The sequence below is a fragment of the Hemitrygon akajei genome, chromosome 10, assembly GCF_048418815.1.
Source record: "Hemitrygon akajei chromosome 10, sHemAka1.3, whole genome shotgun sequence".
Lineage (NCBI taxonomy): Eukaryota > Metazoa > Chordata > Chondrichthyes > Myliobatiformes > Dasyatidae > Hemitrygon > Hemitrygon akajei.
The window spans coordinates 77,158,147-77,181,455 of NC_133133.1; the positions used below are offsets into that span (position 1 = coordinate 77,158,147).

The following is a 23,309-nucleotide window of genomic DNA, read 5'->3' on the forward strand; positions in this document are numbered from 1 at the left end:
ATGTTTGGGTGATGGACACTAGGTAACATTGAGGGTGGAGAGCAAGGGATAAACGGAAGTGTGGAATTAAGTTTAGTGGATTTCAACTCCTACATTATCCTCTGAATGCTGGTCCATGAATGAAAAACATCCATGTCATGGACACGAGCATACTGAAGTGCAGGAATCACAGAGACTTCAGCAATTCAAATAAAATGAAAGATTTATTATGGAAATAAACCAGCAAAACTAACAAGGGCTCAGGCAAACTGTAGAGAATCTTGAAGAACTGAAATCACTCACGACACACAGAGGAACTTGGTCGGTTCACCAGACAAGGATCCACAACGACCAAGCAAAGAGGGGTCGCAATGCCCTGAAATACTCTCTGGATCACAATGCCCCGAAATACTCTCTGGATCACAATGCCCTGAAATACTCTCTGGATCACATAGGAGTTCAGGACCAATCAGACAGCCCCGGTGTCCAGACAAAGCAATAATCCCCAAAGACAACTCCAATGCAAGACATCAAAAATGCCGTGCTAATTAAATGATCCCAAGTTGAACAAAATTGATAAATACACAGAGAGCGTAACAATCCCCATGATCCCAAATGAGACACCTGCAACACAAAGTGAAAAGCCAGAGCCAGTCCAAAGACAAACAATTAGACATAAAAGGCAAACAATTCAAGGAACACTGAATTCTCACAAGGTGATACCTAGAAAATACAATCCACGTACTAACTAAAAAAATGCCTGCTTGTGACAATTCGTCAATTCGCTGCTGCAATGTTCCAGAAAGAGCATTCCATAGGGAACAATGTAACTCCTTTAATGTCAAAGCCTTATCTGCATGCTTTGAAAGGGAGAATAACTCTACTCCTGTGCAAATCCCCACAGTATTCGGTGACCCTGTGATCTCTGTCTCAGAGGCTGACGTCAGAACATCCACCAAGTGGGTGATTCCTCATAAGAGGTCAGGCCTGATGCTGTGTCTGGCTGGAATCTGATCGGTAGCAGCATCTCCTTGGTGCTGACAATCAGCACAGGCACACTTCCAGGATCTGTGCTTAGCATGAAGGGTGGTGCCTCACCCAGTTCTGGAATGATGCACATCAGAGATTGGGTGGCGCAGTGGCCCTGCCAATAGAGCTGCTGCCCCACTGCGCCAGTAATCCTGACCTGCAGCAATATCTGTATGGATTTCCCTCTGAGTGCTCTCGTTTCCTCACACATCCCAAAGATAGTGGTTCATTCATCAATGTAAGTTGCTCCTAGTGTCTAGATAAGTGGTAGAATCTGCAGGGGGCAGTTGATTAATGAAGTTAGTGTGAGCGGAGGTTTGATGGTCAGTGCAGGTTCAGTAGGTGAAGCAACACGCTCAAAATGCTGCAGGAACTGAGCAGGTCTGCAGTATCTCTGGAGGGAGATAAAGGGTCAACATTTCTGTCCGAGACCCTTCATCAGGACTGGAAAGGAAGGGGGCAGAGTCCAGAATAAGAAGGTGGCACGAAGGGAAGGAGGGAGACCAGGTGAGGGTGGACCTGGGTGTGTGAGGAAGGGGGGAGGGGGATCAAGTAAGAAGATGGGAGGGGATGGTTGGAAGAGGTAGAGGTGTTGAAGAAGAAGGAAAACAATGGGAGAGGACAGTGGACCATGGAAGAAAGGGAAGGAGGAAAGAAAGCAGAGAGAAGTGAGTGTAAGAGGCTAGCCGGAATGAGGAATGGTAAAACAGAGAGGGAGAGAGGTGTAGAAATTACCAGAAGTTTTAGAAATCAATGTTCAAGCCACCAGATTAGAGGCTACCCAGACAGAAGGTGAGGTGCTGCTCCTGCACTCTGTGCTTGCTGTCGTCATGGCAGTAGATGGAAGGGCTTGTTTCTGTGGAGGGTCACTCCATGAGATATAGAAATAGGCTTTATTTCATTTCACCCCCTGGTAAATAGAACTGTGTGTTGATCCTCTGGCCCAGCACACTGATCGTATTGAACATGGAACGTCCGAACCAGAAAGCAACAGTGATTTACTGTACATTGCAGAAGAAACCCACTCGATGATATCCAGCCACTCAGGAGCTGAATAACAAGCATGAGAGCTACAGTGAACAATGATTTTGCCTGCATAACGCAGGGTTTATTACCTGGCTTACTATGACCAGTGCCACTGAAGATCCATCTGCAGGTGTTCAGTTTACTGTATTTTGTAACAGAGAATGAGTGCTGTTATTGTAAATTATGCCTTTATTCCTCAGTCAAAAAGTGACAATTCATTGCTATAGCAATTGGTAGATACAGAAAGTCTCTGAGCTGTATGTGTTGAGTCTAGTACCCGGGGGATGAGGTGAGTTGCTGGGAGCCTGCTCTGATTAATCTGTGTTCAGTGATGAAGAGCTGTAACCTGGTGCTTGAACAAGCTGTATTGAGCTCAAGCTCCCTATGCCTGCATTTACATTGCCGAGCCGCAGATCAGGACAGGATCGGTCGGAAGCCAAGCCTCCTCAGGGAGCCCCACTGGGATATTCCCCTCTCGCACTGAATAAAATCAGGAAGTTTTGCAAGAATTCTTTGTGGCATTTCACAGCAGGTAGTCCTTCTTTATTTTTAAGATGTGGTTGTTTGCATTAACTATATGAATTAACAAAGGTGGTGGATGGGCTCAGAAAATAATGATTGAAGTGAAATTTATTTTGGCATGGTAAAACTGCAAAAGGGAGTGAATATAAATCTACTTAATAGAGAAGATATTTGCACAAGGATTGATTCTCATCATTATAAGTTGTCAAGAAGGCTGAAAGATTATCTGCATTTTAAAATGGCTGTGTTTTCATTACAGCAATTGTTTTCTGCATGAAGTATTTTTCTTAAAGTCCGCAGTTATTAGCTTGCTGTTATCAATTGTAATTATTGCAGTGACTCAAAACAAGCAGAGTGTTTTTGGCCTGTTGTGATTAATAAATATGTTAATTTTAATAAAGGACTATTGAATTTAGTTTCCCAAATCTCTTGTGGGGTTTAGGGCTTTAATTTTGTAATAGTTATTTATGATGACAGAGAAAGAGGACATTCAGCATGTCAACTCCATGCTGATAGTCAGCTGGATAATGGGATCAGATTGCTGAATGTGGGACTGGAACCCACAACCTTCAAATTCAAAAGTAAAAATTCTACCACTGAACAATGGAGGAAGCAAGGAGCTTATCTGTTCCAAGATATGGCTGAGGAGACTGTGACTGGGGTAACAAGAGTACTTCTAGCTTGCCAGTTCAGGAGTCAGATGGGTTCTTTTCAGAACTGTGCCCAAGAATACAGTAAACCTTGGCAATTCATTGGCACGTCACTCTCTGCAGATGCTGGGGTATTCAGGAATATTCACATTCTCAGCAGTGAAAAATAACCATCCTCTGTGCTGTCGTTTTTCCTTTCATGCCATGGACACTTTCATGACTGGAGTCATAGAGTCATACCTACAAAGACCAACGGAGGCATTGCAGCCTATCGAGTCTGTGCTGACCATCAATCACCCACTTTCACCAATCTCATTTTTTAAAAATTCTGAACATATTCCCATCAGTTCTTTTCCGATTTTACCTCGTACCTATACATACAAGGGGCAATTGACCCTGGCTTATCAAACCATCAAGCTGCATGTCTTTGGGATATCGGAACTCCCGGGGGAGACCCTTGCAATTACATGGAAACTCCACACACACTCACACAAACTTAGAGGTCAGGATTCATCCCGGGCCATTGGCACTGTTAGGCTGCAGTTCTACCCGCTGAACTCTGTGCCACCTGTGTCTAATTGCTTCTGCTCACTGCAAACACTTTTTAGCACATCTGGTTATTTAAAAGCTCTCCTCAGTGATTTTGAAACCATTGGCAATAACTGCCTGAAGGGTACATAGGAAGGAAGGTGATTCTACATGGGAATTGAAGAAATTACCTCTTCCTGTCGGGATTCTGAGACACGGAGGAGAAAATCATCGGAATTTAAGACCAGTGCATTCAGGGAAGGTTTTTATTCATCAACTGTATTCTAACTCAATTGAATATACAAAATTGAGGTTAATGGACTTTAACTGAATAAAGTTGATGCTGCTGGAGGTGAAGCTTAGGTTAGAGGACCAATTGAAATGGATGGCAGAGTGTTTTCTGAAAAGCCGCATCGGGCTTCGGTTTTTCCCGGTGCTGTTGCCTGTATCTTTACAGATGAATGTGTGACTACCTGGGAGCTTTCTGTGTATGCGCAGAGTCATAGTTTATCATGTTGGTTTGGCAGGGCTTCACCAGCTGGTCTCGCAATGATGTGTGAGAGTGAAAGGAAACCCAAGCACAGGAAGGAGCCTGCCCCTGCTCAGCAAAGCCCCAGAAGAACAGGAGCAGCACTTCACTCTGGTGGCAAGGTGATGCAGCTCAGGGTCCTGCTCTTGGACAACACATATGAAGTGTTTGAAGTGGAGGTAAGACTGCCGACATCAACAGATGGCCAGCACAGGTGCAAACAATCTGAAGTGCAAAATCAGAGAAACTGCAGCTATTGACTTCTGAAATAAATGCCAGGTCTGGCAGCGTCTGTGGAGGGAGAAACACAGTCATTGTTTCAGGTCAAACTCAGCCCTGCTTCTTTCAGAGTTTGATTCTCAGCGTGAGATTATGTGTTCCGATGGAAGGTCATTGACCTGGAAAGATAACTCTGTTTCTCACTCTGCAGCCATTGCCTGACCTGCTGTGTATTTCAACATTGTCTACTTCCAGTTTGTATTTCTGGTATCTATGTTATTTCACACTGAGCATACCTGATCTGGTTAAGTCTGATCTTGATTAAGTCTGTTCACGTCTGAGGCTTAGAAAAGGCAGAAGTACTGTATTGTATTGATTCATTAATATTCATGTGTGTGTAGGATTGGCTAAGATTGTGTTTGTGTGCTCCATCCTCCAATCTTTTCTGACTCTCTCCCACTGCTTTCCTCTCAGGCTCTCCATCTTTACCGTCATAGGCTCATCTGAAACCCTAACGGCCAGCAAAATCCCATTTACCTCAAACTACTTAACTCTCTGACCTACATTGACTCCCAGCCAGTTCGGTCTTCACCTGAAAGTAATCTTCACCTTACAGCTCCTCCCTTGGCTTCTTTCCTCCCTCTAATCTCCATCAAGACACAGAAACATTCTCCAAGTACCTGCTCCTGCAGAGATGGCCAGCTGTGCTTCTCCCCAACGCCAGCTCTGGTAAACAGATGTCTGGTTCTTGGTCAAGCTCTGAAGAAACTCAGCAGGCCAGGACTGTAGATGGAAATGGGCAGTCAACATTCAGTCCAGGTGAAGGGTCTCAAACTGAAATGTTGACTATCTGTTCTTCTCCTTAGATGCTGCCCGGCTGACTGAATTCCTCCAGTACGTTGTATGTTCCAGCATCTGCAGTTTCTTATGTCTCTGTGTTCTGTGGTATTGGCAATCACGCCAACAGCATCCTGTTTTTACTTGGCTGATGTGTGAAACAAGGACTGCTTTCTCCTACTCAGGCAGGTCTAGAAGATCACATTCTGTTGTTCCAAAGAACAGCGAGCAGATATTCCTAGTTTTCAGGCCAATACATATCCCTCAATAAATAATCTTGCCGTAAGCATTTTTCTGTGTATGGGTTCCCCTGTTGTAACAGTGACCACACTTCACAAGGTGATGTGTGAAAAGTCCATTTTTCATTCTTTAATCCTCACACTCAGGAATTATTGGCAACAAGCACTTCGATCTCTTTGAATGATACATGGTTACTCCATACCTTATTTTACAACTTTAAGAAGTATTTATTAAACTGCAGCTAGAATACTGTATACAGTTCTGGTCACAGAGTATAGGAAGAAAGGGATTGCTTTGGAAAGGTTTGTAGATGAGATTCACCACAACGTTGCAAAGTGTTTCAGCTAGAGGAATGATTTAGGGTCATGTTTTCCTTGGAGAGGAAGAGGCTCAGGAGTATTCAAATTTCCAGAAAGAGAAGAACAGAAACCCCATAGCAAAGGTGGATACATTCAGCAAGCCCAGAATTAAGGTAAAGGCAAATAAGGTTTAGAAGGGATCTGGGAAAAACTGTTCTTACCCAGAAAGAGGTTAGAATCTGGAATGAACTACCTGAGGGGGTGGTGGAGGAAGAGATTATCACAACATTTAAAAAATAAATCCAGAAGACATAGGAGCAGAATTAGGACATTCAGCCTATTGAGTTTGCTCTGCCATTCCATCATGGCTGATCTATTATCCCTCAACCCCATTCTCCTGCCTTCTCCCCATAACCCTTGACACCCTGATTAATCAAGAAACTATCTACCTCCGCCTTCGATATACTCAAAAACCTGGCCTGAATCTGTGACGATCAATTCCACAGATTCACCACTCTCTGGCTAAAGAAATACCCTCTCATCTATTCTGAGGCTGTGTCCTCTGTTCTTAGACTCCCCCACCACAGGAAACATCCTCTCCGCATCCACTCTATTGAGGCCTTTCACATTCGATAGGTTCCAATGAGAACCCCCTCATTCTTCTGAATTCCAGTGAGTACCGGCCCAGAGCCATCAAACACTCTCCTATGACAAGCCTCTCAATCCCAGAATCATATTTGTGAACCTTCTTTGAAGTATCTCCTAGTGAGCACATCCTTTCTTCGATAAGAGGCCCAAAATTGCTTACAATACTCCAAATGAGGCATCACCAGTGCCTTTTAAAGCCTCAGCGTTACATTCTTGATTTTATATTCTAGTCCTCTAGAAATGTATTTGCATTCTTCACCACGGACTCAACCTGTAAATTAACCTTTAGGGAATCCTGCACCAAGATTTCCAAGTCCCTTTGCACTTCAGATTTTTGAATTTTCTCTCCACATAATCTATGCTTTTACTTCTACCAAAGTGTATGTCCATGCACTTTTCAACATTGTATTCCATCTGCCACTTCTTTTCCCATTCTCCTAATCTGTCTAAGTCCTTCCGTAGCCTTTCTGCTTCCTCAACACTACCAGTCCTCCACAACCATTCTAGAATGTAGTGGTTCTTGAAAGATAATTAATATTGCTTCCGAAATCTCTTCAACTACCCCTTTCAGAACCTTGGGGTGTAGTCCATCTGGTATATCTACATTTAGACTTTTCAGCTTCCCAAGCAACTTCTTCATAGTAATAGCAATGACACTCACTTCTGCCCCCGACACTCTCAAATTTCTGGCATTCTACTAATGTCTTCCACAGTGCAGACTGCTGCAAACTGCTTACTAAGTTTGTCCACCATTCCTTTGTCCCCTATTACTACCTCACTAGTGTTATTTTTTCCACGGTCCAACATCTGCTCTCATCTCTCTTTTATTCTTTATATATCTTTAAAACTTCTTTTAACCTTTTTTATGTTATTGGCTATCTAACCTTCATATTTCATCATTTCTTACTTAATAGCCCTTCTAGTTGCCTTCTATTGGTTTTTAAAGGTTTCCCAAACTTTACATTTCCACAAATGTTTGCTATATTGTATATCCTCTTTTTTGCTTGTATGCTGTTTTTGACTACCCTTGTCAGCCACGGTTGCCTCATCCTCCCTATAGAATATTTATTCATCTTTGGGATGTATCTTTCTTGCGCCTTTCATATTGCTTCCAGAAACTCCAGCTATTGCTGTTCCCTCAATATCCCTGCTAGTTTTCCTTTCCAATCAGCTTTGGCCAGCTGTTTTCTCATGCTTCTGTAATTCCTCTTACTCCACTGTAATACTGATACATCTGACTTTAGCTTCTCTTTCTCAAGCTGCAGGGTGAATTCATATTGTGATCACAGGCTCCTAAGGGTTCCTTTACCTTAAGCTCCCTAAACAAATCTGGGCCTTTACATAACACCCAATCCGAACTGTGATTCCCCTAGTGGGCTCAATCACAAGCTGCTCTAAAAAGCCACCTCGTAGGCATTCTATAAATTCCAGAATCAAATTGATTTTCCCTCAGCATAAACCTGATTTTCCCAAACTATCTGCATATTGAAATCCCCTTGATTATTGCAACATTATCCTTTTTACATGCCTTTTCTATCTCTATTGTAATTTGTAACACACATCCTGGCTACTGTACTGTATATATAGTAATTCCCATCAGGGTCTTTGTATCCTTGTAGTTTCTTATCCACAAGGAATCTACATCTTCCAATCCTATCTCACCTCTTTCTATGAGTTTGATTGCAGTGTTTACCTCTGCCTACCTGCCTATCCTTTGGATACAATGTGTATCCTTGGATGTTAAGCTCCCAAGTATGATCTTTTTTTGGCCATGGCTCAGCGATGCACACAACATCATACCTGCCAATCTCTAATTGGCTGCTGGCGTAGTGGCATCTGCACCAGACTCTGAGGAGAGTGGTCAGAGGTTTGAATCCATGCTGGGTTGAGCATCGAGCTAGCAACTCGGCCTCATGGAACAGACAAATGCTAAAGAAATGAGAAAAGTTGCTGCCCAATGCGCCACAAGGCGAGGAGAGGCACATCAACAATCTCTAACTGCACTGATGATCTACCTTATTCCACACACTGCCTGCTTTCAAATAAAACACCTTCAGTCCTGTATTCATCACTCTTTTCCAATTTGGCCCTCCTGTTACACCTTAACTCAGCCCATTGACTGCCATTGTCACCTATCGTCTGCCTGTCCTTCCTCACAGTCTCACTACACACTGCATCTACTTGTATATCAACTGGCCCATCATCAACCCTGTCACTCCCATTCCCATCCCTCTGCCAAATTAGTTTAAACCATTCCTAACAGCTCTAGCAAATGTGCCTGTAAGAATATTAGTCCCCCTCAGGTTTAGGTGTAACCTGCAATTTCTGTACAGAGACCGCCCCCAAAAGAGATCCCAATGATACAGAAATCTAAAATTCTGCCTCCTGCAGCAATTCATCCTTTCCTTACCCTAACTGGCATGTGGTGCAGGCAGCAATCCAGAGATTACTACCCTGGATGTCCCACTTTTCACCTTTCTACCTAACTCCCTATATTCTCCCTTCAGGACCTCCTCCCTGTTCCCCTGTATTTCATTGAAACCATTATGTAGCACGACTCCCAGCAGTTCATACTCCTCCTTTAGAATGTTGAGGACCTGATCTGAGACATCCCTAACAGTGGCATCTGGGAGGCAACCTGCCATCCGGATGTCTCTTTCACGTCTACACAATCTGCTGTCTGCTCCTCTGCCTATGAAATCCCCTATCCCTCTTCTATCCCCTTCCCTTCTGAGCCACAGGGACAAACTTAGTGCCAGAGCTGCAGCTTCCCCCGGTAGGTCACCCACCCCCCCAGTAGAATCCAAAGTGGTATACGTACACCTGGATGAACACTTGAGCTGTGGAGGCATGGAAGGCTACAGACCAAGTGCTGATAAATGAAATTAGTGTACTTGGGGGCCAGCATGGACATCTTGGGCTGAAGGGCCTGCTTCTGAATTTATGGTTCTTAACCCTATTGAAACAGCCAAGTTGCTCCCAGTTTAAATGAAAGAGAAATGACACACAAAGTTTTAATGTTTTCTCTTGTTAGGGGAAGTTGACAATCCAATTGGATATTTTTATCCCCTGAGTTGTGACTTGTGAAGTTTTGATGAAACCTATAATCAAAGCAGCATAAGGTTTCCACTTCAGCGGCGTGTTACACAAAAGAGCTCTCTGGGGGAAGAAACAAGGCATACCTTTTGGTCACAGGATGTCTTTGAAGAATAGGCAGTGAGGACTAACTGGAGCTGCTAAATGTGTTCTGTCGGTAAGTGGAGCACAAGTAATGAGAGTAGCAGGTCTCCATCAACAGCGGACATGATTATCCCGAAGGCAACCATCTTGCACAACTACAATAGATGTACTAATGGATTAAGTCTCTTTTGGTGATTTAATGGATTAAGTCTCCTTTGGTGATGCTCTTCCTTGCTAACATTTTGTTGAGTTTAAAATTCATATCTGTGACTTCAAGCCATGAACATATTTTTAATGTCTTCTTAACCATCTCCTGACCAATAGTCATCTAGGAAAATGTATTCTTCCACTTTCTGTGTAAAAAAATCCTACCTCTAACAGCCCCCTTATACATTCTTCCAATCACCTTAAAATTATAAATTAAAAAAAATAGGTTTGGTGGTGTTGTGGATAGTGTAGAAGGTTGTCGTACTATACATGACAACAGGACATTGATAGGAGCATAGAACATAGAACAGTACAGGACCTCCAGACAGCAATGGTAGACCGACCTTTTAACCTATACCAAGGATGCAGAGCTGGCTTGAGAAATGCAGGTGGACTTCAATTTCACCCATGTCCTTGGAATGTGGGGAGAAACCAGAGCACCAAGAGGAAACCCATGTGGTCACAGGGAGAATGTACAAACTCATTACAAATGGCCTATGTTCATCCAGTTCTTGCTTCTCCGATAGATTTCCTTTGTCCAAAATTAAAGTAGCTTAGCCTCTGGGACTTAATTTGAACACATGCAGGGACAATATGTTTTGGGAAGTTAAACCAGTGCTGGACTTACCTAGTGAATGACAAGGCATGGAGGTTGTTGTAAAATAAGGAGAGATAGAGGTACAAGGACGTGGCAACACAGGTAGACAATGTGGTGAAGAAAGCATTTGGCATGCTTGTCTTCAATGGTCAAAGTACAAGAGATGAGACATTAAGATATTGGAGAGACCCTACTTGGTGTATTGCGTGTAGTTCTGGTTTCCTAGGTGTGAGAAAGATACGTTAAGCTGGAAAGAGTGCAGAAAACAGTCACAATGATACATCTGGGACTGAACAACTTGAGATATAAGGAGAGACTGAATAGGCTGAGACTGAAACATAGGAGGCTGAGGAGTGTCCTTTCCAGTATAAATTGATGCCCCTCTTGATTTATAAAATCATGAGGGACATAGATGAAGTGAATTGTCACAATCTTTTTCATACAGTAGGAAAATCTAAAACTAAAGGGCTTTGATTTAAGGTGAGAGGTTCCTCTCCCAGATTAGCTCAATGTATTTTATGCTTGCTTTGACCAACAGAACATAGAGGCATCTTCACAAAATTCCATGCCCCAACAACCCTGTGTTCTCCGTCTCCGAGGCCAATGTGAGAGCATCTTCTCCTTTATGTTATTCTTTGAAGCCCACCTCCTGAAACAATTCACAATAAATCATTGAATGCTACAAAGGGCAATTTTCTTTTCTTCCATTATGTTGAAGGCTTTAAGTGGATAAATATTATTGTCTAGGTAATTCCCAGCCATAAGGCTTCAGCATTATTGGCCAGATGAACTAACAATACTGTATATTGAATCAGAACCAAGTTATGGCTGCTGGGCTTTGAAAGGAGGCACAGTACACCACAGGATATCAGAGATTCTTTCTCAACGTGCCAAAAATCTGGCTTTGATCCTAACCTCCGGAGCTGCCTGCCTGGAGTTTGCATGTTCTTCTTGTGACGACAATTATTTCTCTCGGGTACTCCAGGTAAGCCCTACATCCCAAAGGCGTGCAGATTGTTAGATTAATTGGCTGCTGTTAATTGTTCCTCATGTATAGGTGAGCAGCAGGATGTGATTGAGTTAATGAGAATAAAAAAAACAGTAAATGCTGGAAATACACAGCAGGTCAGGCCGCAGAACTGATCTGACCAAGGGCCTTTGATATGGCATGTTGATTGTTTCTCCTCAAACAGATGTGGCCTAACCTGATGAGAATATGGGGAGAATTAAAATAAATGGAATCAACATAGGATTAATGTAAATAATTTAAAATTCAAAGTACTTTTATTATCAAAGTATGTATACATTAAACAACCTTGAGATTCACCTTCTTACAGGTAAAACAAAACAGAGAAACCCCAAAAGAACCCGTTAAAAAAGATCAAATACCCAGTGCACAGAGAGAGAAAAACTATCATGAAAACAATAAAAGTAAGCAAATAGAATTCAGAACTCATGTTTTACAAAAGGCAAGAAGCCAGACATCACTGCAGCTGATGCAGGCCGCAGCCTCAGTTCATTGCAGAGCCGAGCAGAGTAAATTTCCTGGGACCACAAACACTAAGCCAGGGATCTCTGCAGCTGATGCAGGCCGCAGCCTCAGTTCATTGCAGAGCCGAGCAGAGTAAATTTCGTGGGACCACAAACACTAAGCCAGACATCACTGCAGCTGATGCAGGCCGCAGCCTCAGTTCATTGCAGAGCCGAGCAGAGTAAATTTCCTGGGACCACAAACACTAAGCCAGGGATCTCTGCAGCTGATGCAGGCCGCAGCCTCAGTTCATTGCAGAGCCGAGCAGAGTAAATTTCCTGGGACCACAAACACTAAGCCAGGGATCTCTGCAGCTGATGCAGGCCGCAGCCTCAGTTCATTGCAGAGCCGAGCAGAGTAAATTTCCTGGGACCACAAACACTAAGCCAGGGATCACTGTAACTGATGCAGGCCGCAGCCTCAGTTCATTGTAGAGCCGAGCAGAGTAAATTTCCTGGGACCACAAACACTAAGCCAGGGATCTCTGCAGCTGATGCAGGCCGCAGCCTCAGTTCATTATAGAGCCGAGCAGAGTAAATTTCCTGGGACCACAAACACTAAGCCAGGGATCTCTGCAGCTGATGCAGGCCGCAGCCTCAGTTCATTGCAGAGCCGAGCAGAGTAAATTTCGTGGGACCACAAACACTAAGCCAGACATCACTGCAGCTGATGCAGGCCACAGTCTCAGTTCATTGCAGAGCCGAGCAGAGTAAATTTCGTGGGACCACAAACACTAAGCCAGGGATCTCTGCAGCTGATGCAGGCCGCAGCCTCAGTTCATTGCAGAGCCGAGCAGAGTAAATTTCCTGGGACCACAAACACTAAGCCAGGGATTACTGTAGCCGGCACTGTGGACCTGTTTCTCTGCCTAATCTTTGTGTAACTCCACAGATATACTTTGTCCAGGAGACAGGTAGATGTTTTACCCAAGTTGTCACCATTTAAGCTTATTGCAGCTTTTCTTGAGAAAGGTGAGGAAATCTAACTGAGAGTGGAATTTACCTGGGCAAATTCACCAGGTCTTCTGATAGAGACCTGATTTTGTAGGAGTTGGGGAGGGGAAGGTAGTGGGTGGGGGAGTAGAAAATTGTTAATTCTGGGGCCAATCAGGTTATACTGGGATGTGACTCAAAGCTTTGGTGAGGAGCAGTGGTACAAGGAAGAAAATAAAGGCAAGTGGACCCAGTTGAGGGGGAGGGGAGGTACAAGGTGGAGGGAGCTAAGAGAGTGATATCAAGAACACAAAGGACTACCAGGGCTGGAATCTAATAAATAATAAACTGATACTAGGAGCCACTGGAGGAGAGGTGAAGGACAGATGGAACAAAATGGGTGGGGAGATCATGTCCAAACAACCAGCAGAGTACCTGTATGTTTCCACCTCACTGTCGCTAAATAACTTAGCAGAATGAATGTAAGCTGCTCCAACAGGCTCTGCTGACAAAAACAAGTTTGACTGCTTCCTCCTCCCTACAGTGTAGATTTTCTTGGTTAGTCAATCACTTGTTGGGATTGGGCCGTCAGGATGCAGTACTTATTGTGCATCCTAAACCGTCCCTGGACTGAACGGCCAGTGAGGCAATCTCATGATCAATGTCATTAATCTGAGCATAGAGTCACATTCGGGCTACACTACAAGGGTGAGCTATTTCCCTTCCTGGGGGACATGAGTGAAGCTGATGGGTTTTTCCTGAACAATCCAGTTCACCACTACCAAGACTAGATGTTTCTTTACTCCTTTGAAATTCCTGAGCATTGACTAATTTTGAATGTCACAGCTGCCATGGTGTAACTTAAAAGCAGGTGTCTTGATTATTAGTTTGGAATTGCGGATTATTAGTCAAGGGTCCAATGGAGTACTCAAGTAATTTAACCGCTACGGTATGTGCATCTGCCTTTGGGAACCTGAGCCTGGTTTAATGGCTTGTCCAAGTGGTAGTAGCCCTGAGAGTGTACTGCTCTGACAGCCTACACACTGGGACCTGAGTCTCTCAGAGACACTAAATGTGCCACAGTATATTTACTGTATATTGGTCTGTATTGACCAACAAGAATAGTCAGTTGTAGAATCAGAGATTCTGCACAGAAACATGCCAGAAGGCTAACTCATCCTTCAGATTGGGCAACTCCAGGTGGGATTTGCCTATGGTTTTGTACAACAGGAACTTCTCTTTGAGATTCAGGAATCATCCGAAAAATGTAAACGTTCTTGCAAATACAAGAAAGATTGAAATTAGGCATTCCAATCTGCATTCAAAATAGTTGTTTTTAACTGCTGTGAAACAATTCTCTGGAAATAAAAACTATCCATAATAAAATTACAATTAGACATTTGAACTGTTTGAGGAGTTATTTTGTAAATGGGAGTGAACTTATGCAGGGAAAGTAGGTTGCTGCATTCAGTGGCAGTAGCACCTGGTGTAGGTTGGTTACTGATAAACAGCTCTGAAGGGTTGTTAACTTGCTAAAACACCCTCCCTTGATTTGTAGGGAATTATAGTTATTATTCATTTAGACACATTAATGGTTAGTTGGATTAGCATCCAATGCAGGTGGGCTCACTAAACATGGCTACAGCAATTTTATGCGAAGACAGTTACTGGCTGAATTAAATATAGTTTTTTTGCAAAATAGAACAAGAATTGCAATGATAGATTTGGATTATGTTCATTGCATCCCACCCTAGCTCTGCTTTCTCTGACAAAAGACGTCATCCAGCGATGTCCCTTATAAGGCCGTGTAAGTCTGCACCCATGTTTAATTGCATGTGGTCGGACTTGAGCAAAATCTACTCAGGCTGCAATTATTATTCTGCCCGTCAGATGCCATTGCCTGTGGAGATGATGGGAAAGAACTAGAAAAAAGTGAAAAAAAAAATGCTTTACAGAGAATTAGATTGACTACACAGTGCAGCATTGAAAGAAATTGCCAGGGTAAACTATTTGTCCCTGTCAAGCCACTCCATTATTCAAAACGATAAATATCTAAAATATAAGTAGAAAATGCTGGAGACACTCAGCAGGATAGTTTGGAAAGGAAACAAGCTTTCAGGTCAGAGCCCTTCCACCAGGAGTGCGAAACTGAAAGAAGAAGCTTGGTAATTACAGGAAGGGTAGATAGTGACCATGAGGATAAGGTTATCTGGGAGAATTTAGAGGGTGAGAACAAAGATAAAAGAAAATAGAAGTTGTGAAATGCACAGCACAATAGGTATTAGCTGAGCATTGAAATTAACATCAGATTTCTGCACCCTCCTCATGCTCTTCAGTGCACTTTTGCATCGATAAAGCTATTTGTTTAATGATTCAATGATTTAGCCTCCACAGCCCCCTGTAGCAGAGAATTCCACTGATTCACCACCTTTACAATCCACAATGTCTAACGCTGTAACCTGAGGTGGTAACTCCCTCATTCTAGACTACATGAGCTAGCGGAATCCTTGCTACATCCACCAGATGTAGCCAAGTTCTACCAGAATCATGCAATATTCTATTAGATCCTCTCTCCTTCTAAACTGCAGGTAATATGAACCTCTTTGACACAATCTCTCCACATACAACATGCACACCATGCCATGTCAGATTCTGGATGAATGTTTGCAAATTAACCAGAGTGATTTAAAAAAAATTAATACTGGAGTATTCCCTGGTTTGGACACAATTAACCAGGCCAGATTGCATTGGATTGACACTGCTGGCTCTGATTTTGCAATTAACATTATTACATAAGTGAGTGAACAATAATACTAGTATTATGTTTTGTAACTCCAAAACATAAATCTAATTGCAAGGAAAAGATTGAGCTAGGAATGTGAATCTAACTTAGGGTTTTACTTTAAGCAAAGCATGCACTTATCATGTGGTAGCATTGTGACCAATACAATTCACATATTTTTACATATAATGTGTAATGAATTATTTAAATGAATAAGAATGCTTAATCAAACAATATATTTACAATTTTAAACACTATTGAAATATTAAATACAGAACACTCCTTCCTAATTAGCTCTAAACTCCAATGCAATATAGAATGCATCTCAGCTATATACCCAGTATACTATATAATGCAACTTCTATACAGACATCCACAGCATAGTAAATTTTATATTGCTCCTTTCCAGCCTAAAGATTTAATAGCTGCAGCGGCTTTTTTACTCTTGTGGGATAACGCTTTTCCTTACAAGAGGGATCACTCTGCTTGGCAGCTAAGACTTGTGGCTGTGAAACAATCTCAGGTTCTGGAGGCTCCTCAGTAATGGTTGTAAGAGTTGATTCTGAGTCTGCAGTAAGTGATTCTGACAGTTTTAGACACATTGATTCTCTTTTCTTTTCTTCTAGTTAGTTAGGGAAAGTGCATTTAGTTCACTGGAGTATTCTCTTATTAATCCTTCTATTGCTCCCTTTACAATCTGATGTCTCCTCTTGGTTTCCTCATCCACAACATTATCTGGCAAATTCTCTGTTTTTGTATCTCGGTTGACTCCTTTCTTTGTGGCTGTCCATTCATCCAGCTGGGCTTAGGTCTTTGCACCTACTTTTACAAGTAGCTTTTTGTCTCCCACTTGAAGTTCAGCAACAACCTTCATGAACACAAAGTAGATCTTGGTTCTTTAAGCTCACAAAAGCAGAATACTTGCAACTTTCCTGAAGCTCCTTGAACTCTCTTCCTGCTTAAAACCAAGCCACATTTTACAAATAACTGCCTGATTAACATATCAAAGCTTTCTCAGTTATGTCACCTACAAAAACTGTGGAAGTCCGACCACTGCTTTCATCACTTTCCCTATTCCTCTGAGCAGCATGATCCTTCCTTGGTCCAATATGCTTTCCAACCAGTGGCACAGAGGCTGGCACCAAAGTCTGTTTGTCCCCTGTTGGGGCAAGGTTCATGGTGGACGGCATAGGAGACAGTTGTGGCATCATCCACTACCTCTCTTAATTCACTTTCGGTTAGTTTCATTTCAGAGGATGCGGCATGCCAAAGGTGGATGGCTCTCCAATCGAGCTGTAGTTGTCTCAGCCGCTCAGATCCACACAATGCTGGCCTTTCTGTTTTTACCACATGCAAGCCCAATGCGGCTTGTTGGTTGTTGTATTTCACTGTTACAAATGTCATTTCCACAGGAGTTATCTTTTCTCTTGTATAAATTCTCATTCGGATATCTGCACACTTTAAAATGCCATTTAAACCCATTTTGTGGAATGACTGAAATAGCTGAACCAGTGCCCAATTTCATTTGAATTAATTTGCTGTTCACTTCTGGTGTAAGCCATATTGCTTGTCTATTAGCTTTCACAGTGTAAATCTCAAGGCTACACAATCATGTGTCATTCTTAACATTCTCAGAGTTTTCAACCGCAGTGCTCTTTTTGAAACTGCAACTTGACTTTTCATCTTTTTCTCTTCTCTGTTCAGTCCATTTGTTTTTGTTTACCTGAGATGCTCTTTCTATGTGATCAACTTTGTTACATTTTCTGCAAGTTTCACCTTTTCATCTGCATTCGTGTAGTGTACGTGAACCCCTACCTTAATGGTAACGTAATTTGTTCAGCCAGGCTGGTTGCTTTGTAATTTTGTTCATGCTCACTTTCATTCCTGTCTACAACTCAATTGCACCTCTATCTGCTGTTTCCATTGATACAGCTATTTCAACTGCTCTTTTAAATGTGAGTTGTGCTTCCATTCGGAGCTATTTTGAATGTTTTCCTGTAAGATTCCACAAACTAAATGATCTCTCAGTGCATCATTAAGCCCATTATTGAACTGACAATGCTCAGACAATTTCTTCAATTTTTCAATTTAGGAGCACCCTGAACTTTTCTCTGGAGGCTCCTCTTGTTATTAATATTGCCTCATTTTGTGCTCTTTCCTCAGAGAGCAGCGACTTACTGGGAATGAATTGAATACTGCTTCCAAGGCAAAAGCCATCATCATCTTATGAGTCCAGCTAAAGGGTCTTGACCCAAAACATCAACTCTCTACTTCCCTCCATAAATACAGCCTGACTCCCTCAGTTCCTTCAGCGGTTTGTGTGTTGCTCCACATTCCAGCATCCACAGTCTCTATTGTTGTCATCTCATCTCATAAGAGGCAGCAGGGTAGTGTAACGTTTAGCACCACACTTCACATCGCCAGCTGTAAGATCAGGCTATGATTTCCGCCGCTGTCTGTAAGGAGTTTGCATGTTCTCCCATGACCATGTAGCTTTCTTCTGGGTGCTCCAATTTCCTCTCATGTTCCAAAGAGATGGACAGTTAAGGTTAGTGGGTTGTGGGCATGCTACGTTGACACCGGAAGTGTGGTGACACTTGAGGGCTTCCCAACACAATCCCCACTGATTTGATTTGATGCCAATAACATCTTTCTTTGTATGTTTTGATGTACATGTGACAAATAAAGCCGATCTTTATGAAAAGATGATACTTTCAGATGAGCCATGGTCAGGAGGGGCACTCACAACATGGAGATGCAGCTGTAGCCTCTGACTCATTGGAGGGACAGCAGCTGATTGGCTGACCCTGGACATGTCCATCCCCTTTCTACTGGCCAGGTCAGGTGAAGGCAAACCAGTACAAAGTTGTACTGTGAACTCCATGTCTCCATCTACTTGCATCTTGGCAAGGAATTGTGCTAGTTTTCTCGATCTTTCTTTTTACAATATTTTTATTCAGAAGAAAAAAATGAGATTTACAGAGTGCAACACATAGATACATCTCAACATAACTTGTGTACATTCATATATTGTAATAAAATTGATCAAAATGTTGTAGCATAACACATAAAGGTATACCACTCTGTAATCAAAAATTTAAAGATAGGTCATACATCATAAAAGAAATTTTTTATATAAAAAAAGTCAACCCCCTACCAACTATCAAAGAAAAAAGTTGATGGATGATAATGGATAAATAGAAAAAAAACATTCGTTTAAGAAGAGAAGATAAAAATATACATAAAAGTCTGTGCACTGTTAAACTTTATAAATTGGAAAAGTAATTTAGGAAAGGTCCCCAGATATCATAAAAAGATTGTTTCGAATTTAAGACTGAGCAGCGGATCTTTTCTAAATTTAAATAGGACATAATATCACATAGCCATTGAAGATGTGTAGGAGGGGTAGACTCCTTCCATTTAAGCAAGATTGCTCTTCTTGCTAAAAGAGAGGTAAAAACTAAAACCTGTAAGTTAGGAGTATTTAAAGTTATATCTTCATTTGCAATAATACCAAACAAGGCAGTAAGGGGATTTGGGTCAAATTGGACCCTAAAAAGTTGTGAGAAGGTATGGAATACTTCCTGCCAAAACTTTTCAATTTTAGGGCAAAACCAAAACATATGAATTAAAGAGGCATCAGCAGAGTTGTATTTATTACAAAGTGGAGAAACATTTGGATAAAAACTGGACAGCTTCTGTTTAGACATGTAAGCACTATGAACTATTTTAAATTGTAGAAGAGAATGACGAGCACAGAAAGATGATTTATTAACCCGTTTAAGAATTTTATTTAATCTATCACCAGAAATCTGACAATTTAGGTCATCCTCCCAAGCTTTTTTTATTTTATCTAAAAAGACTTGTCTAGAATCAATTAACAAGTTATAGATACCAGTAATAGAATCATTAACAAAAGGTTTTAAATTTAAAAGATCGTCCAGTAAATTTTTATCAGGACCTATAGGAAAAGTAGTTAATTGGAAAAGTAAGAAATCTCTAATTTGAAGGTATCTGTAAAAATGTGTTTTTGGGAGTGCAAATTTAGTTGACAATTGGTCAAATGAAGCAAGAGATCCTGAGATAAACAGGTCCCAAAAATACTTAATAGTTAATCCCAATCCTTAAAGACTTTGTCAGTCATGGAAGGGATAAGAAAAATAATTAAGGAGAATGGGAAATGATAATGAAAAATACGCGAAACCAAAAAATTTGCTAAATTGAGACCAAATCTTTAAAGTTTGCTTAACAATTATGTTATCTGTTATTTTATTTGCTGAAAAAGAAGTATGATCCAAGAAGAGAGACAATAGAGGAATTTTTTACAGAATTAACTTCTAAGGAGACCCATGATGGGCAATCTTTACGATAAATATAATAGGACCAGAAAGTAATATTCCTTATTATGGCAACCCAATAGTAAAACCTAAAATTGGGTAGGGCTAATCCACCCATCTCTTTATTTCTTTGTAAGTAAACTTTATTTAAACAAGCTTGTTTATTATTCCAAATATAAGATGTTAAAATTGAATCTAAAGAATCAAAGTAGGTCTTAGGAATAAAAATAGGTAAGGCCTGAAAAAGATATAAAAATTTAGGAAGAATCTTCATTTTAATCGAATTAATTCGGCCAATTAGGGATAAAGAAAGAGGAGACCATTTAGAAAGCGTCTCTTTCACATAATTCAATAAGGGGTTTAAGTTTTCTTTAAATAAATTCTTGAAGTTTTTAGTAATTGTTACACCTAGATATGTAAATTGACTTGTAACAACTTTGAACGGAAATTTGGCATTGATGACATTAGGTCATTTAAAGGAAATAGCTCACTTTTATGTAAATTCAGCTTATATCCTGAAAAAGAACTAAACTGGGAAATTAAAGAAAGAACCGAAGGTAAAGAAGTTTCAGTGTTAGAGATAAAAAGTAAAATATCATCAGCATATAACGAAATGTTATGAGTCATGCCTTCCCTTAGTATACCAGAAATGTCCTGAGATTCTCGAAATGCTATTGCTAAGGGTTCTATAGCTAAAACAAAAAGTAAAGGACTAAGAGGGCAACCTTGTCTAGTTCCCTGCTGTAATTTAAAGGGCTTAGAAATTTGAGAGTTAGTAATAACCTGAGCGGTAGGAGACAAGTAAATTAATTTAACCCAACAAATAAAATTAGGCCCAAAATTAAATTTTTCTAAGGTCTTAAAAAGATAATTCCACTCAATCCTATCGAAGGCTTTTTCTGCACCTAAGGATAATATACACTCTGCTATTTTTTTGGATGGTGAATATATCACATTCAATAACCGACGTATATTAGAATGTGAATAACGATTTTTAATAAATCCTGTCTGGTCATGTGATATAATAGATGGTAAAATATTTTCAAGTTGTCGAGCTAAGATTTTGGATAAAATTTTTGCATCAACATTTAATAAAGAAATCGGTGTTTTTCTCGATCAAGTGAGTGCAAACTTTCAGTGGTGAGCTGGTCTATGAGTGAATGCATGCTGACATTGGCAGACATGCTGAGTCAATAATGGGTATTGTTATGTGGTAGTTCAAGGCATTTTAGAGGAATTTCCTATAAAACTGTGTGTGTAACCATCTTTCCTTGAAATGAAAGAGAACATTGGCAGCTCGGATTAGCTGTTTGTTTGCTGAGCCAGGAGGTTCGGTCACAAATGTCTCATCACTAGTCAAGGTGACGTCATCAGTGTACAATTGAGCGTTGTTTCTGTGGAGTGTTTACATTTATATTGGTCTGACTCATTGTTCTGATTGGTTGGCTGTCTCACTGGCCCCTTGTCTCTGCTGCGTCCTGGCCAGCCAGATATATGACTGACTTCAGCTCGCCCGTATCCCTGGTTATCCATCATTGGGAGCATTAATCCTGCAGTTTACCCCTTGACCCCAATCCCACAGACACAGAAGTTTGTAAACTGTGTCCAATTCAATACTTTTGGTAATAGAGTCTCCCATTCATGTTTTGTGCTTCTGCCAGGATTTCTGTGGTTTCCCAGCTGAACTTGTCTCCTTGGTCTTCATGTACTGAGATAAGTGACAGAGGATCACGTCTTCTTATGACTAGCTGACGTTCATATGTTCTCAATTGCGCACTGATGATGCCACCTCAAATGGTGATGAAATGCTTCTGATCTAACCTCCAGGTTCAACAAACACTCCAATGAACAGTCTTCCCTGTTTACAGGGAATGCACACAGAAGCTGGGGAGTCTACGTCTACAACTTAGATGGTCGTGAAAAAGAGACTAGCCATTGATCGATTCAAAATCCATCAGAAAGTCTTGCATTGTCCTCTGTGCAGAGGGATGGAACCCTCATATTTTCTTTATGGGTTAGAAGGATGGCATTTGGCCCATAGTGTCAAATCTAGAGCCCTCCCATCAATTCCATCTTTATGCCCATCAACATACGTGGCCAATTAACCCACCAATCTGCAGCTCAGAAACTGGAGCACCTCTAGCGAAGCCCACATGGTCACAGGGAGAAGGTGAAAATGGCACACAGACAGCGCAGAGGTCAGGATTGAACCTGAGTTAGAACACTGGAAAGTACAGCCAGGAACAGGCCTTTCAGCCCCCAATGTTGTGCTGAACCAGCTAAAAAGTAAATTAAACCCCCCCTCAAAAAAAACAAAACCCTCCTACCTATATCATGTCCATATCCCTCCATCTTCCTCTCATTCATGTGCCTATCTGAACGTCTCTTAGAAGTCTCTAATGTATTTGCCTCTACCACCATAATAGTCAGCTCATTCCAGGCATCCTCCACTCTCTGAGCAAAAAGCTTAGCCTTTGAACCCAACCCCTCTCACCTTCAATGCATGCCCCCTGATATTAGACACTTCTGCCTGGGAAACAGATACTCCCTGTCTACTCCATCTATGCCTCTCAGAATCTTATAAATGTTTATCACATCTCCCCTCAGCCTTTACCAATCCAAAGAAAACAACCCAAGTTTATCCAGCCTCTCATGATAGCACATGCCCTCTAAGCCAGGGAGCATCCTCGTAAACCTCTTCTGCACCCTCTCCAAAGCCTCAACTTCCTTCCTATAGTAGGATAGTAGGGTACTCAATACTCCAGATGTGGCCTATCCAGAGTTTTATTAAGTTGTAACATAACCTCTTGACTTTTGAACTCAATGTCTCAACTCTTAAAAGCAACATTACCGTAAGACTTCTTAACCACCCTATCGACCTGTGCAGCCACTTTCAAGGAGCTATGAACTTGGATCCCAGGATCTCTTTACTCAGCAACTGTTAAGGATTTTGCCCTTAACAGTGTACTGTCCCCTTGCCTTTGCCCTACCAAGATGCAGCATCTCACATTTACCTGGGATAAATTCCATCTGCCATTTCTCTGCCCTTATCTGCCACTTATCTATACCGCACTATATTCTTTGCCAGTCTTCAACACTATCCACAATTCCACCAGTCTTGGAATCATCCACAAACTTACTAAACCACCCATCTACATTGTCATCCAGGTCACTTATTCACATCACAAACAGGAGAGGTCCCAGTACAGATCCCTGTGGAACTCCACTAATTACAG

The 23,309-nt window shown here is 41.5% G+C and overlaps 1 protein-coding gene across 1 annotated transcript in view; it reads left to right on the forward strand.

The window, feature by feature from the left end:
• The first annotated feature begins 2,341 nt into the window (after window positions 1–2,341).
• The window catches only part of LOC140733990 (FERM domain-containing protein 7-like), an 80,786-nt gene continuing 59,818 nt past the window's right edge, over window positions 2,342–23,309 (forward strand). Inside the window, exons 1-2 of the mRNA XM_073057568.1 lie at window positions 2,342–2,566; window positions 4,262–4,442. Coding sequence (XP_072913669.1) covers window positions 4,284–4,442 — 159 coding nt within the window. The 5' untranslated portion in view covers window positions 2,342–2,566; window positions 4,262–4,283. The remainder of the gene's footprint in view (window positions 2,567–4,261; window positions 4,443–23,309) is intronic.